Source organism: Hemicordylus capensis, chromosome 5 (assembly GCF_027244095.1).
Source record: "Hemicordylus capensis ecotype Gifberg chromosome 5, rHemCap1.1.pri, whole genome shotgun sequence".
NCBI lineage: Eukaryota > Metazoa > Chordata > Lepidosauria > Squamata > Cordylidae > Hemicordylus > Hemicordylus capensis.
In genome coordinates, this window is record NC_069661.1 from 214,029,221 (window position 1) to 214,051,185 (window position 21,965).

The 21,965-nt window shown below is 42.1% G+C and overlaps 2 protein-coding genes across 3 annotated transcripts in view; one reads left to right on the forward strand and one right to left on the reverse strand.

Annotated features, from left to right (window-relative positions):
• Nucleotides 1–2,900, reverse strand: part of ACO2 (aconitase 2) — a 42,271-nt gene extending 39,371 nt beyond the window's left edge. Inside the window, exon 1 of the mRNA XM_053253534.1 lies at nucleotides 2,746–2,900. Coding sequence (XP_053109509.1) covers nucleotides 2,746–2,781 — 36 coding nt within the window. The 5' untranslated portion in view covers nucleotides 2,782–2,900. The remainder of the gene's footprint in view (nucleotides 1–2,745) is intronic.
• Nucleotides 2,901–3,865: 965 nt separating this feature from the next.
• On the forward strand, nucleotides 3,866–15,619 carry PHF5A (PHD finger protein 5A). Of its 2 annotated transcripts, XM_053253535.1 has the most exons (5): nucleotides 3,866–4,255; nucleotides 8,154–8,177; nucleotides 10,219–10,385; nucleotides 12,377–12,462; nucleotides 12,931–15,619. In XM_053253535.1, the coding sequence occupies exons 1-5, from the start codon at nucleotides 4,204–4,206 to the stop codon at nucleotides 12,953–12,955; spliced, it is 354 nt and encodes a 117-aa protein (XP_053109510.1). In that variant the 5' UTR covers nucleotides 3,866–4,203; the 3' UTR covers nucleotides 12,956–15,619. The 2 variants fall into 2 exon arrangements, with proteins under 2 accessions (XP_053109510.1, XP_053109511.1); XM_053253536.1 differs by lacking the exon at nucleotides 12,931–15,619 and having other exon boundaries at nucleotides 3,874–4,255; nucleotides 12,377–12,899.
• The last annotated feature ends 6,346 nt before the right edge of the window (nucleotides 15,620–21,965 follow it).

Here is a 21,965-nt window from a genome sequence, read left to right on the forward strand (position 1 = left end):
TTGCTAGAAGTAAGTTACTAGGGCTATTTTTGAGGAACATTTTGTGGTTTTCTTTGTTTTTTAAAAAGTCATCTAGAACTGTAAGTCGATTAATTAGTAAAAGGACAACATGGGCTCAAAAAAGAGATTATGCACATCCCCCAACAAGCGAGTGGCCAAAGCACCAGATTCAAGCCCTACTGAACCACTGGAGCTAACTGATTTAAATGACAATGTTCAGGATACATCCCAGATCATAATGGAGACAGGAAGCATGCAGTTGCTATCTGATCTCCAAGGGGTGAATTCCCCCCATGTGGATTCCCATGTGGTACAGAGGTATATTGATTCTCTTTTGGATATATCCAGTCATAAAGGACCCTGGCTGCTGGCCCCAGGAAGAATGTTACATGACAGTGACACAATTTGCCCAAATAAACCTAGAAGATAATGTGTGGTTAGGATCATCAGGGGAGTTGTCAGTAGGGTTGCCAAACGAAGTGGGTCTCAAGATTGCTTTTTATCCCCAATGGACTCTGGACTACCTAATACACAGTGTTCCCCCAGCAATGAGTTGGAGCAAGGCCCCCTGAAGCAGGAAGCTCCCCTGCAAAACTATGATTGGCACTATGCACTTGATAGTGTTATAACCTTTGTCTCTTGGAATGTGACTGGCTAGATGACTGTGATTCAGGAATTACTCCTTTATTAGTTTTATCTTTAAGTTTGCTATCATATTTGTGCAGGCGATGTGGGCCGCCCAAGATATTGAGCTCAATGGTTTTAGTGCATTGTCTATAAGAGCAATACCAAGTAAGGGGTGGAGGGAACAGATCAAGTGGGGGCTTAGGGAGTCTATTTCCACCTCTTTACAGACCATGAAAATTAAGTTGCCGTCCTGTGGCCAGTTGGTCATGGGAGTAATTATTAAATTTATACAACATGCTTTTCCATGAATTAATGTAGATGTCCCTCCTCAGCACAATAATGCCTGCATCAAAGCTACATGGAAGGAACTGGAGGAATGTATAACTCAAATCAATTACTCCTATCCTAAGGCCCACATAATTTTAGGAGGAGACTAACACTAGATTAGGCGCCAATGATAGAGATCTCTATGGATGGCATCAGTGCTATCCACCTGATAGAGCTGAGAATGTGTTTCCACTGCAGCACCGTTTTAAAGAGAAGATGGGCTTCCAGTGGCATCTGGTGGACCACTGTGTGAAACAGGATGCTGGACTAGATGAGCCTTGGGCCCAATCCAGCAGGGTTGTTCTTATGTTCTTATCTGCTGCTAAATTCTGTGCTGCTGCATGTAAGTCACAAAACAATTAGCTATGGACACTCCTAGTAAATAATGACAATGGACAAGATTTCAGTAGCTTTGTGTGTATTAGCTCATGTAATGTACTATTTTTAAAAGTATGATATTCTGTATCCTCCATCGAGCTGTTCACTGACTGCAATAAAGTGATTTGATTCGGTTCTGAGGTAGAGGCTTTCCAACAGGATTAAGCTAACTGGGATAGCTCAGTGATAATTACAGCTAAAAACCTAACAAGAAATCTTTATGAAACTGAAACATGTCATAGTACTGAAGTTATAATCACTGGAAAAATAAACATATTCAGGAAATCCTCATTTCCCCACCCCGCACCCAACCGATATGCTAAGCCATGCCTACACTGTTCTCAGAGTTTGGAAATTAAATGGATATCAGATACACTCAAGGAGCAAGGAGAACCGGGGCACCATCCTGACTTGTTACTCTTGACTAACTTATCTCATTTATTTCAATGGTGCTTAGTCATGACTAACAGCAATGGTGCCATTTCTGATACTGGTGCAGCTTTTGGGATCTTGGTTTTATGGTTTTGTGTTTGTAATGGATTTTATCATTGCTTTTCATATTTAGTATTTCAGTTATTAACCACCAAGATATTTATGGAAAGCATTATGCAAGTTTAATAATAGAGAAATAAAATAGACAGCCTAGATATTGCCTAGTTTCTAGTCCACCTACTTTGTATAGCAATTAGGTAGTGCAAAGCAGAATATCACAGACACTCTTATACAGCAAGTATAATATAAGCATGTCTATGGATAAAGGGTGAAAGTCCTCAAGCAAGAATGAATACTTGATAGTATGGGAGGAAAGATCTGTAAGATTGAGAACAGCAAAGCAGCGATTAACTAGGATAGAAAGAGTTTTATTTCAGTAGCGCATATACATTCATAAGCAACCCGACTTAATAAAAGCTGGGGTGAGTGCTGAGGTAGTCTTGCACAGAGCCACCTGAACAGGAGATTGATCGCCCCCGTGCAAGAACGAAATAAAATACGATGCCCGATCAACCGCAAACACGACTGCAGCGGCTGCCCTTCAAGCTCTACCTATGTAGACTCACGCTGCTGCGAGCGAGAGCACCGAGCAGCAAGTCACCTTGCCCTCACCTTGGGGTGGGGGGCGGGGGCTGCCAGGCAGCATGCCAGCCCGGAAAAGAGAACGAAACCTTGAACGGCTCGGGCGGGAAAGACCGAGCAAGGCTTCCCAACCTCCCCGTCAGTCGATTCCCAGTCCCGGTTTCCAGGGAGCAACAGTAAGCGTGGGGGACGCATTGACCTACAGAGAGGGAAGGCGATAAGGAGACCCAGAAACAGTGAAGCACTCGCGGGTCTTCAGCCCCCAGCTCGCAACCTGCGAGCCGCGCTCGGTCACCACTTATTTGTTTCAACAACGGAACCTGCGGCCACTGGGCTCACCTGTAACCGACCGACCAGGACACAGTACGGCGCCATTTTGTTCACTGACAAAGATGAAGTCGCTAAGCGAGAACGTCACGCCCTGCTTTTAAAGGGCGCGCCACGGTAGGCGGAGCCTATGCCGCACTCGGGGTCGAGTCTCTCTCAGTGAGGCCGCCTCCTTCGTAGAGAAAGGAAACGGGCAGAGTGGCAATGCCTATGGTCTAGAGTAGACTAGAGAGATAGAACTTCCCCCCTTTTGGAAGTATATTTTTCCGCTTCCCCAGGGCGCGGAAGTCAAAGCTGCCCTTCGGAAACGGTGGAGAACGCCAGGTTTTTAGTGGGAACAAATAAAATTGTTTATTTGCTTAATTTTAAGTTATATCCTGCTTTTCCTCCGAGGAGCTCAGAGCGGTGTACATAGTTATTTTCATCCTCACAACAACCGTGTGAAGTAGGTTAGGCTGGCCTAGATACATGACTGGCCCAGAGTCACTCAGTGATTTTCATGGTTGAATTCGAACTCAGGTCTTCCCGGTTCTAGGCCAACACTCTAACCACTACATTATGCTGCCACATGTCCCCCTGTCCCCACAAACACAAAGATGGGAATTCATATTCTTTCTAATTCATTATCCATTATTTCATTTAAACGATTTGATGTGTTTCAGTTTTTAAGCATTTTAAAATTAGAGAAATGCTGTGGCTTATGACGGTTTTGCAATGTAGCCTATTAATATATTTCAGGCTGGGCAAGCAAGACGACCACCCAAGGCCTCTCTCTTTGGAGGCGACTGCGCAGTTGTTGCCGCCACTAAATTAGCTGAAAAGGGTTCCCGCACACTGGCTAATTTGAGCTGGACCCCCTGCACCCCACTGTCTAAGGATGGCTCTGCCTGATTGCAGGTTAGGCTGCAGCCCAATCACAGCTGCACTTCAATCCTGACCCAGTCTCCTTGATCATTCTGGGAAGACAATTCTCCGTGGTTCTCTAAAAGAAGCGTAATTCACACTCCTGTCCCGGGAGGGAGGGAAAGGAAAAAATAGAAAAGAGCTCGGAAGCCTCTGTGAGTCTAGATTATCCTTTGGCGCAAGCACGTGAAAAGAGCGTTCTTCCGGTGGCATCCGGAAGCCGTTTTTTCTCCCACGTCTGCTGCACCAATGACGAAGGCTGAGTGAAGCGGGCTTTTGTCAGGTCCTAGAAGGAGGGTATACCAGCCAGTAACAGCGCGACCCTCCTCCCTACCATCACCTGTTCCTTTTTCTTTGTTGAAGTATTTTAAATATTTAGTTTGCATGAAACAAGTCATTTCTTGACGAGTTGTCCCTTGGCCTGGCGTGACCCTTGTGGTCAAATCCAGTTTGTGTGGAGGGCCTCCTCCTCCTCGGCCAGGACCTAAAGTCGGGGGAGTGGGGGCGAAGAGGCACCAACGGCGGCAGCAGCAGCACCGGGGCGAGGCGAGGCGAGGCGTTTGCGGAATGGCCAAGCACCATCCGGATCTGATCTTCTGCCGCAAACAGGCGGGAGTGGGTGAGCAGGCACCGATCTTACACACACACCCTTCCCATCTTCGGCTTCCTTTCCGGGGTGGTTTGCACGTGTTGGGCGAGTTAATCTTCCAAGCGGGAGGAGCAAGAGAGGCGTGTGCTGGGAGCCCCCGTCTTCAGCGAAGTGGTCGTCGGACAGGGTGGAGAATGGAGATTTGTAAAACGATACACGGGGTGGAGAAGGTCGATCGAAGAAATGTAGCCTTCCTGTCGTCTAATACCAAAGTCGGCCAATGAAATTGGTTGGCGGCAGATTCAGGCTAGACTGGAGGAAGTATCTGCGCATGCCTTGCATACTTGGCTGTGGAACTCGCTGCCACAAGATGTCGTGATAGCCACTGGCTTAGGTAGCTTTACATTAATGAAGGATAGACCTCTTGGCGGCTTTTGGGCACGCCGGCTAAATGGAACCTCCATGTTCGGAAGCAGAGACAGGGCAGTAGCTGAGTGGCAGAGCACCTGCTTTGCATGCAGAAGACCCCACGTTCAATCCCTGACCTCTCCAGGCAATGCTAGGAAGAACTTATTTGAAACCCCGCGGAGCTACTGCCAGTAGTAGACAGGACTGAACTTTGTAGACCAGCAGTCTGACTCTTTATAAGGCAGCTTCTTATATACCTACTACTGAATAGCAGTTGCTGCGGATAGGGCGAACAACAAGAAAGGGCTGCTGGATTCATCTACTGCTTATAAACTTCTCAGTGGTATGGCTGGCCACTGTTGTGGACCAGATAGACTTTTGTTTTATTCAGCAGGTCTCTTCTGATGGGAATTAGATCTGGGCATGTCCTAGGTATAAGGACCAAACTTGAGAGCTTACCTTGGAGTAATGTGGTTAGAGGTCCCCATGTCTTCCCCCCCCCCAAAAAAAAATTAGCCACAAGGCCTGCCCAATTTGGAGTGCAAGTGTACAGTACAAGAGTTTCCCTTTGCTCCCAAATCATCTCCCCAAAGCAAATCTCCCCCTCCCCAAAGATGCTCTTCTCCTTGGAGGAAAAAGATACAGGCATCCATGTGTATTTCTTTCCATGCCTCACAGCGGTATGGGGATGGGAAAAAATGTATCAGGACATTGATTTGGGGATAAAGCTTTAATCCACCCACCCCACACACATTATGGCCCTAGTCCAAATCCACCTGCCTCCCCAGGGGTACTTTTGTTTAGTTTTTGACAAAGATATGAGAAATTCCTGAAATACTAAAGTATACTGCCATATTCCACATCACTGCATCTCTGAGGCCCAGAACAGATTTTTCTCACTGACAAATACTACTCTGTTGAAATTCAGTTTTTGTCAACCTTGCAGGTGTCATAAAATAGGTAGTTCTAAATAGCAAATGAAAGACAAGCTTGCTGCATCCTTGTAACTGGTAAATGAAAGCATTTGAATATTGCTTACAGAGATGTAAATTTTGGGTGTTTGGATTGTAAGTTCTATATGTTAAATAAATAAATAATAATATTGCTGTACAGTAGTAGCATATAATTTGTGTGCACAAGGTCTACCATCTAGCCCCTGACACCTCCAGTTTAAAAAAATCGCTGCTAGCGAGTCTGAGAAAGATCTCTGCCCACGAGTTTGGAGAAGCAGCTCCAGAGTACACAGTAGCCCTGTTCAAACAGAGCAGTACTTTTTCAGGTCAGTGGGGATGCTGTATTCCTGTGCAGTGCCTATGAGGGTACACCAACAAGCCCTGGCCCTGCCATGATGCACATTAAGATCCCAGTCCCTGGTTCTTCACACTTACAGCATGTTGTACTCATTTCCCCATGATCAGAATGCTGGGGTCTCTCGGCACACACTTGGAGACACTGAGCCCTTTCTCATGGTGGATCACCCGCCCAGATGAGCACCAGCTGCTGCCAGCAGCTCCAACGGTCGGGGTGCTGGGACATGCTGCCCCATCCCACCAGAGCTCCAGTAATGCATCGCATGAGTGTGCAGTGCCTTGTGGGGATCCCTCTCTCTCTGAGTCTGTTAGCCGCAACTGCTTCCAGTCGCAGCTGACAGACAATCATAAAAACGAGGTTAAGGGAGCCTTAACCTCATTTTAAAGAGAGGCTTTATAGGCAGGTTTGCCATTGTGGTGCCGCCAGAATTGGGCCCAACTTCGGCGGTACACATGCACATGCCAAACCGGGCTGGGGTCCCTTAGCCCAGCTTTGCACACACATGTGAATATCCTCACTGTAAGTATAGTGTCACCACATTATAGCCTATAATGCCTGAACAGGGCTAGTTCTTGCTTAAGATAAGGTTGACTCAGCCTTCCATCCTTCCGAGGTCGGTAAAATGAGTACCCAGAATGTTGGGAGCAATATGCTAAAATCATTGTAAACCGCTTAGAGAGTTCCGGCTATAGAGCAGTATATAAATGTAAGTGCTATTGCTATTGCTAAGATATATCAAGTGTTCCACTAAACTGTAAGACAACAGGGACGCTTCATGTGTTCGTATACAAATCAAGTGATTGTACAGGAATAAACTGTAGGGGTGTGCACTGACCATGGGTGGTGGTTTGGTCCAAATTTGGACCAAACTGCTGCTCCACGAACCAGTGTGTTCCCTCTAACAGGGATTCCCAGGTGTTGTTGACTACAACTCCCATAATTTCCAGCCAAAGGCTAATGCAGCTGGGGATGCTGGGAGTTGTAGTCAACAACATCTGGGAATCCCTGTCAGAGGGAGCAGTGCCGCAAACTGGTTTGTCAGACCGACCAGCTGGGCTGGTTGAACTGATGAACCAGCTCAAACCGGTTTGGAGTGGTTCACAATTGAACCACTTTAACCGCCTGGTTTGTGGTGGACCAGTTCAACCGTGAACCAGTCCATGCACACCCCAAATAAACTGCCTTTTGAGGTAATAGCATTTAACGTTCTTCTCGGGGCTTGCTAATATTCCTGATAATGTTCACACACAGAAAAATAAACTTGCAGCATGTATTCCCCTTTTCATTTTTTTTTAAACTGATCTTGTATCTTCAGTAGCTTAGTGCAAGAGGGTAAGCATTTTTGGCTATAAGAAATGTATTGAGTTGCTTGCTGCTTTAGTAACAAGGATTTTTAAAGAAAATCTTATTGGCCACAAAAGCTACCAGTTTTTGGCCTCCTGCCCTCTCCTGTATACTTGGCAATTGTGCTGTAGATTTACGTAGCCTATTGCGTGACTTGGTGTCATTGCCAACCTGTGACATACACAGAACATAAAGCTTTGCTATTGTATCCACATCATAGTGGCATTCTGTGACATGGCTTCAAAGGGAGTATTAAATTGTTCTTAATTAATGCCACTTTGGAAGCAACAAGGCCTAATCTTGGCAAGTGCACATTAGGCAGGGAGGGGAAAGTTAAAATACTGTTTGCTTTGGGTTTAGTCCTTCCAGCATATACAGTGTATGCCTAAGGCAGCAATCTTAAGTGTACGCACTTGGAAACAAGTCCCACTGTGGGAAAGAATGGAAGATTTGAGGTGACATCCTGCAGTGTTTGGTGCCATATAGTCTAGCTGCCGCTGCCCCATAAAACCCCTAATCTACCAGTCTACCTACCTGCTTGCTGAGTGAAATCAATGGGATTCACTTCTGTGTATACATGGTTAGGATTACACTGTAAGAAACTGTCAGGTTGATATCTGTTTCTGGAGTATCAAAAGTTAAGTCTTTATTAAACATTTATTTTTAAATTCTACTTGCCTGTAAAAGTCAGTATTCTCTTAGCATCTGCAGCTCCCCCATGAATATAGAGATAACAGCACTGACCTACTTTTGAAGGGTTGTCCTAACAATAATGGAGATAATGTATATGAAATGTTTTGTGTGCTCTGAATTTCTATATGAATGCTAAGTACTATCACTAATTTTTCTCCTTTAACTGTTGCAGCTATTGGACGACTTTGTGAAAAATGTGAGTATAAATGTCTTACATGTGGTATATCTTCTATGATTATCATGCCAAGATTGGGAAGGACCTTCCAGCTGTTCTGCTGATTTAAAAATAAAAATCTGAGTTTAGTAACAATTGTTTTCTAAAATTAGAATAAAATCATGTAATTCAGTTCATTATACTGTGTAACGTAACTTAGAGTCACTTTCCATGTTTATATTTTAATTTGATTGTTTGAAAAGAGGCAAAGATTGGTGCTCACATCTGCACAATTCATATATGGTCTAGTTAGTCTCTCTCTTTATGCTTATGAGGTCAAAGTTTTAATTGCACTGAAGTTAATCAGAGACTTGTCATAAACTTGAGAAGCTCTAACTTTTCACCTAAATTAGCAGACATTGCTAACTAGATGACGCTGATGATTGTATATTACTTTTTAAGTGCATGGAGCTATAACATACAAGAAATGAACACGAAACAGAGACCCTATCAAAACAGCTTACAGTATAAAAGGAAAGCACAACACAAAGGAAGACAGAATGAGAAAATTCAAACAATTCCAAATCCCTCAGTTCACATGATCCAAAAGTAAACTGATGGTGCACACTTTATAAGAAAGAGGAGACAGAAATTAGGGAGGAAGTTCTAGGAAAGGTGGGAATATGAGAGAGATGAACGGATTGCAAAATAGGTCAAAAGCTGCCAGCCCTCTCTCTGACTCCCCTCTCCCATGTGATTTCATGCCCTTCTAGAGTTTTGGGGTCTCTTAAAGCTGGTGTATATGTATTGCTGCAGTGGTAAAGCAGCTGTTTTTCCCAGCCAGAAGGAACCCCTTCTGAGAGACTGTCAACAACCGCTTGATACAATGTACGGTACAGGCCCTTTAAAAGGCCAGCAGGAATTGGTGCACTAGCACCAATAGTGCTCTGTTCTAAAACTGGGGAAAGCATTGAGGCTTTATTTCAACCTTAAAAGACTTGGAAAATATTGTTCTAGTAGTGTCCTGTATACCTTCAAATTCAAGAAAAAAGCACAATGTTGCTTTTAGAGTAAGCATCTGCTGCCTAGCCTTCAAGGGCCCGGACAAACAGAACAAGCTGCTGCAGTAGCACCATCAGTCTTTTCCTAGACTGGAGATGGGGGCTTTTCCAGCTCAATGAAAGGCAACTGTAGTGGCCAGTGGAAGGTGCTGCAACTCACTTTCTCACCCAGGACTGACTGCTTCTTGCCGCACAGTTTTCAAAGGGAATTAGCTTTTCTGTTGGAAACCAGCGTTTCCTAGAACAGTACTGGTGAGAACTATGAGAAGAGGTATTGTTTCTGCCCAGGAGGGTATCTTAAGAGTACACTAGGAATTTGTTCAAGTGCTAAAAGAAGCAGCTTAAGCCCCTTCACTATATAAAGAGCAGGTTAAACAAGTCCTTAGTAGGAATAAAGATTAGATGGATCAGGGCACTGGTAATGGGATATGAAACTTTTCGTCTCTAGGTCACTGGCTTGGATATGGTCCAGATTGGCAGTGCTTGTCATTTCCATCCGTTGGCTATTTGCTTACATGTAGAATGTTATTCCATAACTTGAAAGTTATCGACTGTGTTCATGACTTTGCTGACAGTGTGTAAACCTGTTGTTGTTTTAGTGTTTTCTAAAGCCAGGCTAGAAAAGCCAAAGTGAACATTGAACATAAAAGTTTTCAAAATGGTTGTTCATATTAGCAAGATACGTTGTTCATCTGTGCTTATTGCATTCATTGTTGTTTATTTATTCCCCTCCCTCCTCTAAGAAACTATCTTCCAAAAGCTGCCCCAAATAAGCCATAACTGTGGTGTTGCTAGCTTCATCAAATGCCAGTTGCTCTAGGCTGCAGTCCAGAAAGAGCTTAAGCCAATCTATTTATGTCTAGGATAGGTGGAAATTCCATCCTAAACATACCACCTTGAAAGCAAGCCCCCACCCCCACCCCGACTCACCACTCTTGTGGGTAATCCAGTGAATAGCGCCCTTTCTTTCTGTTGGGATGGTGAAAGCAACATCTCAGCTGACATTTGTGCTGTGTTTGCAGGTGATGGCAAGTGCGTGATCTGTGACTCTTATGTGCGGCCCTGCACACTAGTGCGGATATGTGACGAATGCAACTATGGCTCTTACCAAGGGCGCTGTGTGATCTGTGGAGGTCCTGGAGTCTCTGATGCCTATTACTGTAAAGAATGCACCATCCAAGAGAAGGATGTAAGATTGGTACAGGGGATTGCCTTCTTCTCTCAAACAGTTATCATATATTCCTAAAGGCTACTGTCTCCCAGTCCGCTAAGTAAACATCTGAAGCTTGGGATACCTGGGTCTTGATGTCATTATGCCCATGCTTTTTCTGAGATATGGGGAGGGCATCCTCATGTGATGGGTTGTCAGTCCTCACATGCTTCAAGACAGGGCCAATCATATTTCAGATCCGTCTATAGAATCCTGCACCAGCCACACCCAGCCCAGTTCTTTAGAAGTGTACTTCTATCTTCAAGTTCTTTCCAAGCAGCTTATGGCTGCAATCCTGTGGATACAATTGATTTATCTCATATATTAATCCTATCTGTGCTTACTTGTGAGTAAGCCCCATTTAAATCGGTGGCGATTGGTTTACATATGTGCAGCAAATTGTGTCCAGCCAATTCTGCACTTTTGACATTTTAAGTATAATCTCATGGCGGAACTGCATACTATGTGCAACACAGGGGTGCTGCATAAAAAGGTATCCTCATGTCAAGTTTTCCCTTTCTTTTCCACAATGTATAGGATTATTTGCCCTATGTTGTGGTGGTATCATACTGGATACTTCCCTGACCTATGAGTGGGTAGGCAAATGCACCACAGTTTGATTATGTCGGAAGCAAAGTTTTATCCAAGTCCCTAGAAGGGGAAGTACTATGGAATATTGTAGCTTGGGATTAGAGCCTGTTGAAAGCCAGCTTTTTGTTAATTTTTTTTTTCTCTGTAAACTGCTTTGAGGTGTTGTTTTGTTTTTCATACCCAAAGTGGAATATACTGTAAATAATAATACAATAATGAAAGTGCCCTCCAGAAAACATTAACTGGAAATTAAAACATTAGATAGTTTTGAATTGGGAAGCTATAGGTTGATTTCTTGGGGAGTAAAGTGTATGGGAATTATTGCATCTGCTGAGGTAACAGCAGGCCTTGCATTTAGTCCACTCGAATGTATTCAGCAGCTAGAGGCAAATGCTCTTCTGCCTTCCCAGTCCTCCTTTTAGCCCTGCAGCTGCCGTACTAGCAGCAGGCATTTGATGCATTAAGAACCCAGTAGTTAACATTTGGTGATATTTGTACATAGACATACATTTCCAGATTCTCTCTGACAAGATGTTTGTCTATGTGTCCAGGTATGTTAAGCTTTTGCTTATAGCTTGCAGCTGAAACTATAGCTGCTGCTTCTTTACCTTGTCAGGTCTTCTTTCATCTCTGTCAATGGCAAAATGTGATGGAGACCCAGTTGTGCTGGCTTGGAATCTCTTTTGTTCCAGAGAGTTCTGCCTCTCAGAGTGTTTGTATTCCATTTGCCAACAACCACACAGTTCAGTTTCAAAAAAGAGCCAAGAGTGGAGTTCCTTAAGAAGTTCAACTCCATGACTTGTTGAGGAGCTCAGTTCTTGGTTCCTTTTAATTTTTTCAGTGGCACATTTCAAGACCTTACAATTAAGAGAAGCCTGAAAATGTATCTGCAGAAAGTTTTGGGTGGGTTTGCAAGGAGCTCAGATACTTCATTCTGTAAAAATTCCCTGACCTTCCTGTTGGTTCCTTGTCACTGCACCTCTCCCCTCAGGCCATCCCCAACTGTAAACCCCAAATCCCCCCCCCCCGGAAAAACAAACAAACAACCATACTGCAAATAGCAGTAATGCATTTGTATGAATGTAAAATGTGGATGTCTCTGGCAGAAAAAAATGAATTGCAGCACAATTCTAAGGATCTGTATTCGGAAGTTCAGTGGCATTTACTTCCAAGTAAGCATGCATAGGAGAATACTACCTGGCACGCTGACCTTTCCTTGACTAGAGCCAGAGGAATAGAACAGGAGGGTGGCATAGATAGCGGCTGCCAGTATATTAGGAAGGGATCAGGGGAACTGACCTTTTTTCTGTCCCTGTCCAAACTATGGTGTAGTGTTACATGCCCATTAGGGTTAATCATACCTTTCTATTTCTTTTCAGCGAGATGGCTGTCCCAAGATTGTCAACCTGGGCAGCTCAAAAACAGATCTCTTCTACGAGCGAAAGAAGTATGGCTTCAAGAAAAGGTGATCCCATCTCCACCCTGATGCACCTGATGGAGATAGGAAGGGTTCTTCAAATATCTTTGGACTACATTTCTGCTGGAAATCAGTTAATTTGTTTGAGGGGGGCAGTGGGGTGGTTTCTTCTTACGCCCTTGCAAATTGATGGGAAAAGTAGTAGATAGAATAAAATGTTGGAGGCGATTGGCATTTCCTCAGCAGTAGCTAATATTGCTAAGGGAGGAGAGTGGTGTATCTGTGTCTCAGAGAAAGGAAATGTGGATTTCATCCCCCTTAACTTCCACTCCATACCTTTGTAGAATGGAGCCTTAATTTTTTGTGACTGATGTTTTTCATTATGAGTTTTGGCTGTTCCTGTGTTTTCTCTGAAAGAATAGCCAGCCAAAGCTCTTTTGTCATTGCAAATTTTGCATCAATAAAGTTGTGTGTTAATCTTCTAATAGGTCTCCTATTCTTCCTGGGCTTTTCTAGGTATCTTCCTGCAGTGGTAGTTTGAAGTCCATAACACCCAAAGACTTTGAAGAAGAGCCCTTGGTATTGTCCTAGCTTGTTTTTCTTGCAGCAGCACAGTATGGTTCAGAAATACTCCTGTACTATAAAACCACCATTCTAGCATGCTGCTGAGACTGTCTGGTTACCACTTGAGTCTTACCCAGTTTTCTTCCAGTAGGTTTATCCACTTGGAAATAGTTCAGCAGTAGGGAAATAACGTCTTATTGCTAGTACAGGCAAAGGCCCATGTGAAGCAGACTATAAAAAGATGGGTGTTGCCCAATGTAGATTAATCTTTCCATTCCATAAATGGAAATGCTGTGACATGATTACCATCTTCCAAATCACACCCAGGTGCTGCATATACATTGTGATCCCTTTAGGAAAATTGTTGGGGTAATAACCTAGGCTTTTAAGTTCTGAGGTGGCCTCTACATGGTAGAAAACATTTTGGGAGTCCTGGTAAGCAAAGCCTACACAACAGGTTTAGCAAGAGAAGTAGGAAGCTTCCCACATACTCTTATACTTGGGCCACAGCCTCTCCTCCTAAGGTTTCAGAAAGGAGGTCATTCTCAGTTGACCTCATTCATTTCTAAACTGTACTGAGTGCCTGTCAGGCAAAACATATTAATTCAGGACTGCATCATTGTCATGCATAACACTGTTTCCCAAACTCCGCAACAGGACAAGTCTTAAACCGCTTTATACCAGTTTCTGTCATGCACACACCAAGTTTTACTTTTGAAACTTTGATCTGCGGCACAGTTCTGTTCTGGGCCCTCCCCAAACTTAAACAAGTGTTTTTTGGGGTTTTTGGGTTTTAATTGGTGCTAGCATTAGAGGTTGGTACTGAGGCCAGTCTGCTGTATGACCTTCTTTTTGCTTGGACTCGAATACAAACTCTTAAACTCAATATACTTTGGACCTTCTTCCACCAAATCCAGTTGCACAGCGTGTTCAAATGTAGACTAGGATTCCTCAAAGCTTTTGTTCCTGAACCTCCTTGCCCTTAGATTTCATAGAAGCCTGTGTTTAAATCTGGAAAAGAAAGGGATGGGGTGGAATGGCAGAAGAGGGTGTGAAAGAAGAGAAAAGGGGATGGAAAGATGTGAAGAAATGTGGGATAAAAAGGTGATAGGCATGCAGGAACATGGCTTGTGTATACTTCATTGCCTCTGTTTCACTGATTCCATCACGAATGGACAGCTTGGGAAAGAAATGAAAGGTATTCTTTTTAAAAATCACTTTTTAAAGTGTTTTTAAATATCATATCCACATACAACTTGTTACTCCATTCTCCAGAAAAAAATTGTTCATAATACTATTACATTTGAAACAAATATAATATCATGTGATGAATGTGCCTTATTCCACCAATAAGCCAGTATTTCTATTTTAAAAACTTGTGCAGTCAGTACAAATGTTGCTTGCACTTGGCACAGTTATATTATATTATCATTTTATTATTTGTGTAATGTTTAGATGCCAACATGGTAGGTTCTTTAGCTTTTTATAATTTTCAGTTTTAATTTGAACCTAATTATGATTGTGGTTTTTAATCTGACCTTTTAAAAAATTAGTTAAGTTTATTACTTTTATTGTACCTGTGTCTATCTTATTGTTGTGAACCGCCCTGAGCAGTAGTGCACTGGAGGGGCGGAGTATAAATATTTTAAATAAGTAAATAAATAAATGATACAATGAAATGCAGGCTGTTCCAATAGGAGGGTTTTGTTTGAGCTCCTTGCAACTTTTAGTTGCACAGCTTGAGTCCCTCCAAGCTGAACACAGCCCCATATGGCAGGCCACCAGCAGTTAAAAACCAAGTTCAAGGGGGGAAAGGCTAGTTTGAATTTTGTTTTCATTTGTATTTAGATCCTTCTTGAATATAAATGCATACTAATTGGTTACTTTAATCATAAAATGTACTGATTTTAAACTGAATTGTGTTTTATACCACCTCGGAGGATTCTCCATAAATTTATCATAAAATTTCCCTGCCTTGCCACACAAAAAATAAATTATCCCAAAACCAGCAGCAAAGGCTGTTAGTAGTTATTTAGCAGATCAGTGCCCTCAGTGAAAGGGAAGGCAAATGTCTAAGTTTTTTGATAAGCATTTATAAGTAGAGTACTGACTCTGAGCTAGTTGTAAAGATCAGGGAGTTACTAAGAATAAAATAGGCATAGAAGATGCCCAGATAGATCAGTGAATGACAGCTATGGGCAGTGTCCATCTAGCCTCTTAGCATCAGGCAATAATATAAGTTCATGAACTATTGTACTGTATTGTAACCAACAGTGATGTTTTATTTACGGAGAAAAGCACCCTTTTGTAAGAGGCTTATAAATTCAGCTTTTGGATATTATATATTTTATTAAGTTCACATTTCATTTTAAAACATTCTTTCTGAAAGAGAAATGTCTTATAGCTGAAACATTTTTTAAAAATCTATTTTCATCCACCCTGGGCAACAAAACATGGCTGGTGGGCTGCATTCAGGTTGAAGGATTACAAGCTTCTGTAAATCTCCAGGTATGCTTCAGTATATCCAGGCAGGTGTGCTTCTGTATGTCTCCAGGGAAACCAGTGTTTCTAAGTTGTGTGTACTGCTCTAAGCTTGTTAACCCCTGCATTCAGAAACTTGAAAAACACCTATGTATAGTCACTAATGGCGTGGACTCTTTTATTCTTCAATTGCAAAATTTAAAGGTTTATGAACCAATGCAGTCCCTGGGGAGAATGTTCTTGAACTTGCATTATACTAATCCAAAACACAGTTGCTACATCTCAGCCTTGATTTTTTTTTAATCTGAAAACAGAACTAAAAGCCTAATCTACTGCATTATGTAGGCCAACAAAGCAAGGTTTATATGCAAAATGAGAGAATACAGGTGAGATTCAGAAAATTAGAATATCGTGCAAAAGTCCATTAATTTCAGTAATGCAAATTAAAAGGTGAAACTGATATATGAGACAGACGCATTACATGCAAAGCGAGATAAGTCAAGCCTTAATTTGTTATAATTGTGATGATCATGGCATACAGCTCATGAAAACCCCAAATCCACAATCCCAGAAAATTAGAATATTACATGGAACCAAGAAGACAAGGATTGTAGAATAGAACAATATTGGACCTCCGAAAAGTATACAGTGTACTGTGCTTGATTGGCCATCAAACTCGCCTGACCTGACCCCATAGAGAATCTATGGGGCATTGCCAAGAGAAGGATGAGAGACATGAGACCAAACAATGCAGAATTGCTGAAGGCCGCTAATGAAGCATCCTGGTCTTCCATAATACCTCATCAGTGCCACAGGCTGATAGCATCCATGCCACACCGCATTGAGGCAGTAATTGCTGCAAAAGGGTCCCAAACCAAGTACTGAATACATATGCATGCTTATACTTTTCAGAGGTCCGATATTGTTCTATTCTTCAATCCTTGTCTTCTTGGTTCCATGTAATATTCTAATTTTATGGGATTGTGGATTTGGGGTTTTCATGAGCTGTACGCCATGATCATCACAATTATAACAAATTAAGGCTTGACTTATCTCGCTTTGCATGTAATGCGTCTGTCTCATATATCAGTTTCACCTTTTAATTTGCATTACTGAAATTAATGGACTTTTGCACAATATTCTAATTTTCCGAGTTTCACCTGTAGGTTAAACTTTTCATGAAACATCTGCAGTTCAGTGTTTTGTACAAACTTCAAACAACCTGGTCTATTATGAAATCTAGTTATCTAATTCCAGCAAATGGCTATCATATTTATTTATTTATTTGATTTCTATAACGCCTTTCAAAAAATGGCTCAGCAATTTACATAGAGAAGTAATAAATAAATAAGATGTCAAAGGGTTCACAATCTAAAAAGAAATGGTTGGATGTATAGAGGAAGGGCTTGTATACTGCAAGGAGCTGAAGCAGTGTCTTTATGGGTGCTCTGTACGTTGCACTGCCTGGTGGGATCTCTTATTAGTGAGGGCTGGGCTACCCAAAGTCAGCAGTGGAAGGGCAGGTTTTGCCCTCATTGCAAGTGTCCCTAAGTGCAGCATTTATACTTTTTACCACGGATGAATGGCAAGGAGAAAGGAAATGGGAATGGTGTCCACATGGGGACACCACTGAAGCAGGGTCTAAATTAGTAAACCTCTTCCCTGCCCGATGATCCCAGCCATTGCAAATCAAGCCTGCTCTTGTTTACATAGCTCTAGCTCTTTATATGCATAGACCCATCCTGGATTCTCCTTTTTTGGACACTGTGAGGTGTGCTGGAGAGTTGCGAACATGGATGGACGGACAATTGGTGGTGGTTGTTTTTAATATACTTATGTATGTTCATATCTGGCAGTTCCCTTGCTGTTCTGTTAATCACATGTCCAGAGGTTTAGAGAATCAGAAGCAATGTTCTTATTGTATCTCCTGAACAAAATCTCACTGGAATGTATGGCTGTGTTGCAAGAGCTGGGGTGTGCTTTCTACATTTCTCAGTTATTTCAATGAGACTTGGGTGAGAGATATTTTGGGCAGATTGTGCCTTCAAAGGTGTTGTCAGTTTACAACCCCTTTGTAAATCTAACCTTGCTGACAAGGCATTGCTATGTTCTGGGCAAGACCTATGTGTTCCTTTTGGATACAAAGCTGTCTGAATATTGCTTAAAGAAAACTATTGCAATACTTCACCCAGTCCAAGAAAGGAGTCATAACTACCAAACTAGATGGGGTCATGTGAGGAGACATGGAAGAACTCATAATAGCTCATTAGTAATTACCTGAATCATTTATTCACGTGCCTGATCAGCTTTCTGAACCTTACGTGTAACCATCTTAAAACTGACATGGCCAAATGTCTGCCTTGAATTGAAGTGTTTTCTTTCTTGAGGCTTTCTTAAACTTTGTCCTAGCAAGCATCATTGTATCAAGAAAGCAATTGTTTAACTCAGCCTTGTCAAGAAGAGCAGAATGTGTTTGTGAGAAGATCCTCAGGAGAGGCATAAAAGAGGCTGTGAAAAATTGGGTTACTCCCATTAATTTACCAGCATTGCAAGTCAACTCAAATGGGTAGACATCAAGCCTCTTCTAATGCACCCTAATCAGGGTCAGGCACTTGGGTGGGGTAAAGGAAGAGAACAAGTTATAGTTCCCCTCACAACAGTCTGTACCTTTTTATAGAGGGCCCACCTTACACATGGGGAACTGGAGGCTTAAAATGGATGGTAATTTGGTATGAATAAGACTGCCTCTGTGATATCTGTTGTGTTTTGCACCTTCATGGTGATCATGTGCTTCTTGGCAAACTGTTTATTCATTGGAAAGGCAGGAAAGAACTCATTTCCTTGGGCTTTAAAGTGTCAGATGATGTGAAGGCAAAGAATGCTGGGCTATGTGCGAGTGCTAATTACACCCAATTATAGACTGACTGATTTTCCTGGTATTTAAAATATCACTGCAAAACTAGTATGGTGGAAAGGTGTTTTCTCCCTCCTCCTTTCCTATGTGTATAGTAGATTTAGGAGATGTCATTTGATGTAATATTAACTAAATGTTCAGGAGTGCCTACATGACCTAATATCTGCTTCTGTTCTACATGTGTTTTTGTCTTGAGATAATTATGGACATTTTGCTAAGATAAAAATAGTCAAGTCTGAACATGCATGTTATTAGTAACCCTTATTAAAATAAAGTGCTTGGGCTTAAACATGTATGTTCATGAATAAGTCCCATTGTGTAATCTAGAAGCAGGATCTGAAAAGGACTCGAGTTCCAGTCCTATGATCATTTACACGCTTCAGTACAATGATTCACTGAATTTACTTCATGCATAGGGTACCAGGATGCAAATGTTCCATTATAGTATTGATGCCTGGGACGTTCATCTTTTATAAAGAGCAGAAGTAGAATATAATATGAAGGAAAGTGCTTGAGATATCCTAGTAGTGGAGGGTTTTAGGGGGCAAAAATTTCCTTTAGTAAAATTTTGGGGAACCATTTGTCTAACTAGCAAAGCATCAAAGATGCTGGCAAAATTATAATTATTTATAACAGGCCCTTAATTAAAACAGAAGCTCCTTTATCTAGATTGCAATAAGTACACAGTCCAAAATGCAATCCAATTAAATTAAAATGCCAGCATTTAAACCAGTTTAGTCCCATGGAAATCAATGGATCTCATTACGCTTTATGTTGATCAGGATTGGTAATGGGATGACTATCTAAAATCAGAGAACTGCCCACTCTAAAGATCTGGATTTGAATGTAATAGGATTTGCATGCAAGTGTGTTTATGACATGGTGTAGTCCCAATGCACGGTGGGAAAGCAACCTGCCTAGAGAGCAGGAGGCTGTTGGTTCGGATCCCTGCTGGTGTGTTTCCCAAAATGGGAAGCTCCTATATTGGGCAGCAGCGATATAGGAAGGTGCTGAAAGGCATCACACTGCGTGGGAGCAGGCAATGGTAAACCACTCCTGTACTCTACCAAGAAAACCACATGGCTCTGTGGTCGCCAGGAGTCAACACTGACTCAACAGCACAATCTTTAGTCTCACTGAGGTCACGCTTATCTAACTGTAGGTGCATTTTTTGTCTTGTTTTTATGTTGTCTGGAATAGCAAGCAAACTAATTTGCTGTTCTACAAACTCCTTGTTCTTTTCATCAGTGCAGCTGTTTGTTCTCTTTGGGCATAATCCACCAAGCTCTGTTGCTGTGTACAGGAAACTCCACACAACTCCCACTAAATTGATAGGAAGTTGTGCAGCTCAGTGGACAACTGGCTCCAAATGTAAACCATGTAAAACACATTTGAATACAATAATTCACCATACCTTATCACAGGTAATTATTGAGTTCATATGAAAGTACAATAGTGTTCAACTCATATGAACAAGTCCTCCATGATATGCCTTTAGCGGAGTGTGTTGATTTCAATAGGACTTACCTTCAAGTACATGTGCTTAGGACTGCAGCCTTAGTTACAGCACAGTAGTAGCCACTGGATCTGCCTGAATTTTTGCACCATCCTTGGAGATGTTTTTCTGAGTTTCCCTGCCCTCTGAAGTGAGCCAGTTAGCGATTAAGGATAGGGCTGCTTCTGCTATGATGCCTCATTTATGGAATGATTTCCTGAGAGAGACTCATCTTGTACCAACTCTTTGGCACCAGATGAAGACCACTTTATCTTGAGATTGTACTGATGTTGTTTTAGGTTATGAATTATGATGTTTGTGTTTTAAACTGTAAGCCACCTTGAAAGTCCTTGAAGAGTAAGAGATAAGTATTTGTAAGCAATAAATTGTATTTACTCATAAGTCAGTGATTGAAATGGATCAGACTTCCTAGTAAACATAGTTAGGATGGGGCTGGGACAATTTCCCTTATGTACTTTTGTGCACCACCCAGAAGCTTTTAGGGTAGTGGTGATTCATAAATTAAAATACAATTTTTTAAAAAATGTTATGAAACAGCTTCAGTTACAAAATGAATCCTTCTGAAAATATGTATTTCTGATTTTTGGCCTCAGGCTTTATATGCTGAAGAATCTGGCTTCGTCATAAATAGTAGGTGGGGTGTCCTGCTTGTGAGTATTGCAGGTTTGTCTTTGGTTCACTAATGGAAGAGATTAGTCCAGGAAGAAGGTACAATATAATTGAGATAAACCCCTTCTGAAATCAAGACCTTCAGCTACTCAAATAGCCAGCTTAGGCTGCTCTCCCATTTTTAATTTCTGTGAATGATTCAGAGGCACAAAAGGATGAGGTCCATTCTGTATGCATCCAATCTAATCCCACCCTCAGTCCCCCAAAAGTGCTCTACTGTATTTGCAGGCACACTTTTTGAAGGATAGTCTTTCAAAACACTTCTGAGGAAAACAAACAAGTCGAAAAATACATCTATCTATATGAGCAAATAAAATACAGCGTGCTCCATCTTTTCCCCTTTATTATTACTGTGGTAGTAAATGCTCATTTGGCAACGTTAGGCCTAGGAAACGCTTTTCACAAAAACTACGCTTCCCATCAACCTTGTTCTTGCAGCTCCAGTTCCCCTCCCACCTCACACACCCCTTTTAGCCTACTGGTTAATACGACAGACCAATCTGCAGAACCCTCTGAACATCTCCAGCCAATGGAAAGGCTGTTGCTAAGACGGTGCTGTTATTTTTAGAACAGCTTGCGCTTCTACACCTTGCAGGTTGTTCTGCCTATCTCAATGCTTGCGTCTGAAGTTACGTTGATGAAGGCCGTGCACAGGCGCACTGCTGAAAAAGTAGTCCCTAAATCGTGCGGAGTAGGTTTCGCAATTCAGAACGGAGAAGTGTGTTCCATCCATGAATAGTTAAAATGCCATCTGACATCCGTGCCTTGTGGGGTTTTGTTTAGGGGATGAGAGCTGATTTGCATATCCTTCAGCATTTGGAGTATGAAAATAAAAAGGGAAATATGTGCGCTTGTGTGGAGGCTGCGGCTCGCGTAGCTTAGGAAGGGGAGCGTATCCCACCTATTATGCCACACAAACACGCAAAATCTTAATAATATATTCAGATCTCGCAACACTTTCAAATCAAGGGAAAGTGTAGAGTCAAGGTATAAAGCAGCCTAGCACACCACTTAAATTAGACCCAAACCCACATTATTCCATTAATAAGAGCAAAAAAAAAAAAAACCTCAAAAAACCACCAACCCATCCCCTAGCTTAGATCCAAAAGGTCGAGTTTAACGATGGGTGGACAAGACAGCTTTCAACTTGATGTAGGGGTGATACTGTATTTGGGGAATTGGTTGTGTCATGTGAATGCTTGATGTGGTTTTGTGTTGACACTGAGTTGTCCCCTACCCATCAAGGATTAGGGAAAAGAGAAATTAACCCCAGTCCATATCATGTATTGTAAATGAGTGCTTTCTGAAAAAAGTTCCTGCCACCATACGTCTTTTAGGTGCTACAAGATTCTCAAGTTGCAGAGCAGGGTTTCCAGGTAAACTTGAATGGCAACTTCTCTCTCTCTT

Excerpts from the sequence above, each read along its gene's own strand:
- PHF5A (XM_053253535.1), top strand. The coding sequence starts at position 4,204 with ATGGCCAAGCACCATCCGGATCTGATCTTCTGCCGCAAACAGGCGGGA. Across the intron at positions 4,256-8,153 it reads CCGCAAACAGGCGGGAGTGG|CTATTGGACGACTTTGTGAA; the intron begins GTGAGCAGGCAC and ends TAACTGTTGCAG. Across the intron at positions 8,178-10,218 it reads TGGACGACTTTGTGAAAAAT|GTGATGGCAAGTGCGTGATC; the intron begins GTGAGTATAAAT and ends CTGTGTTTGCAG.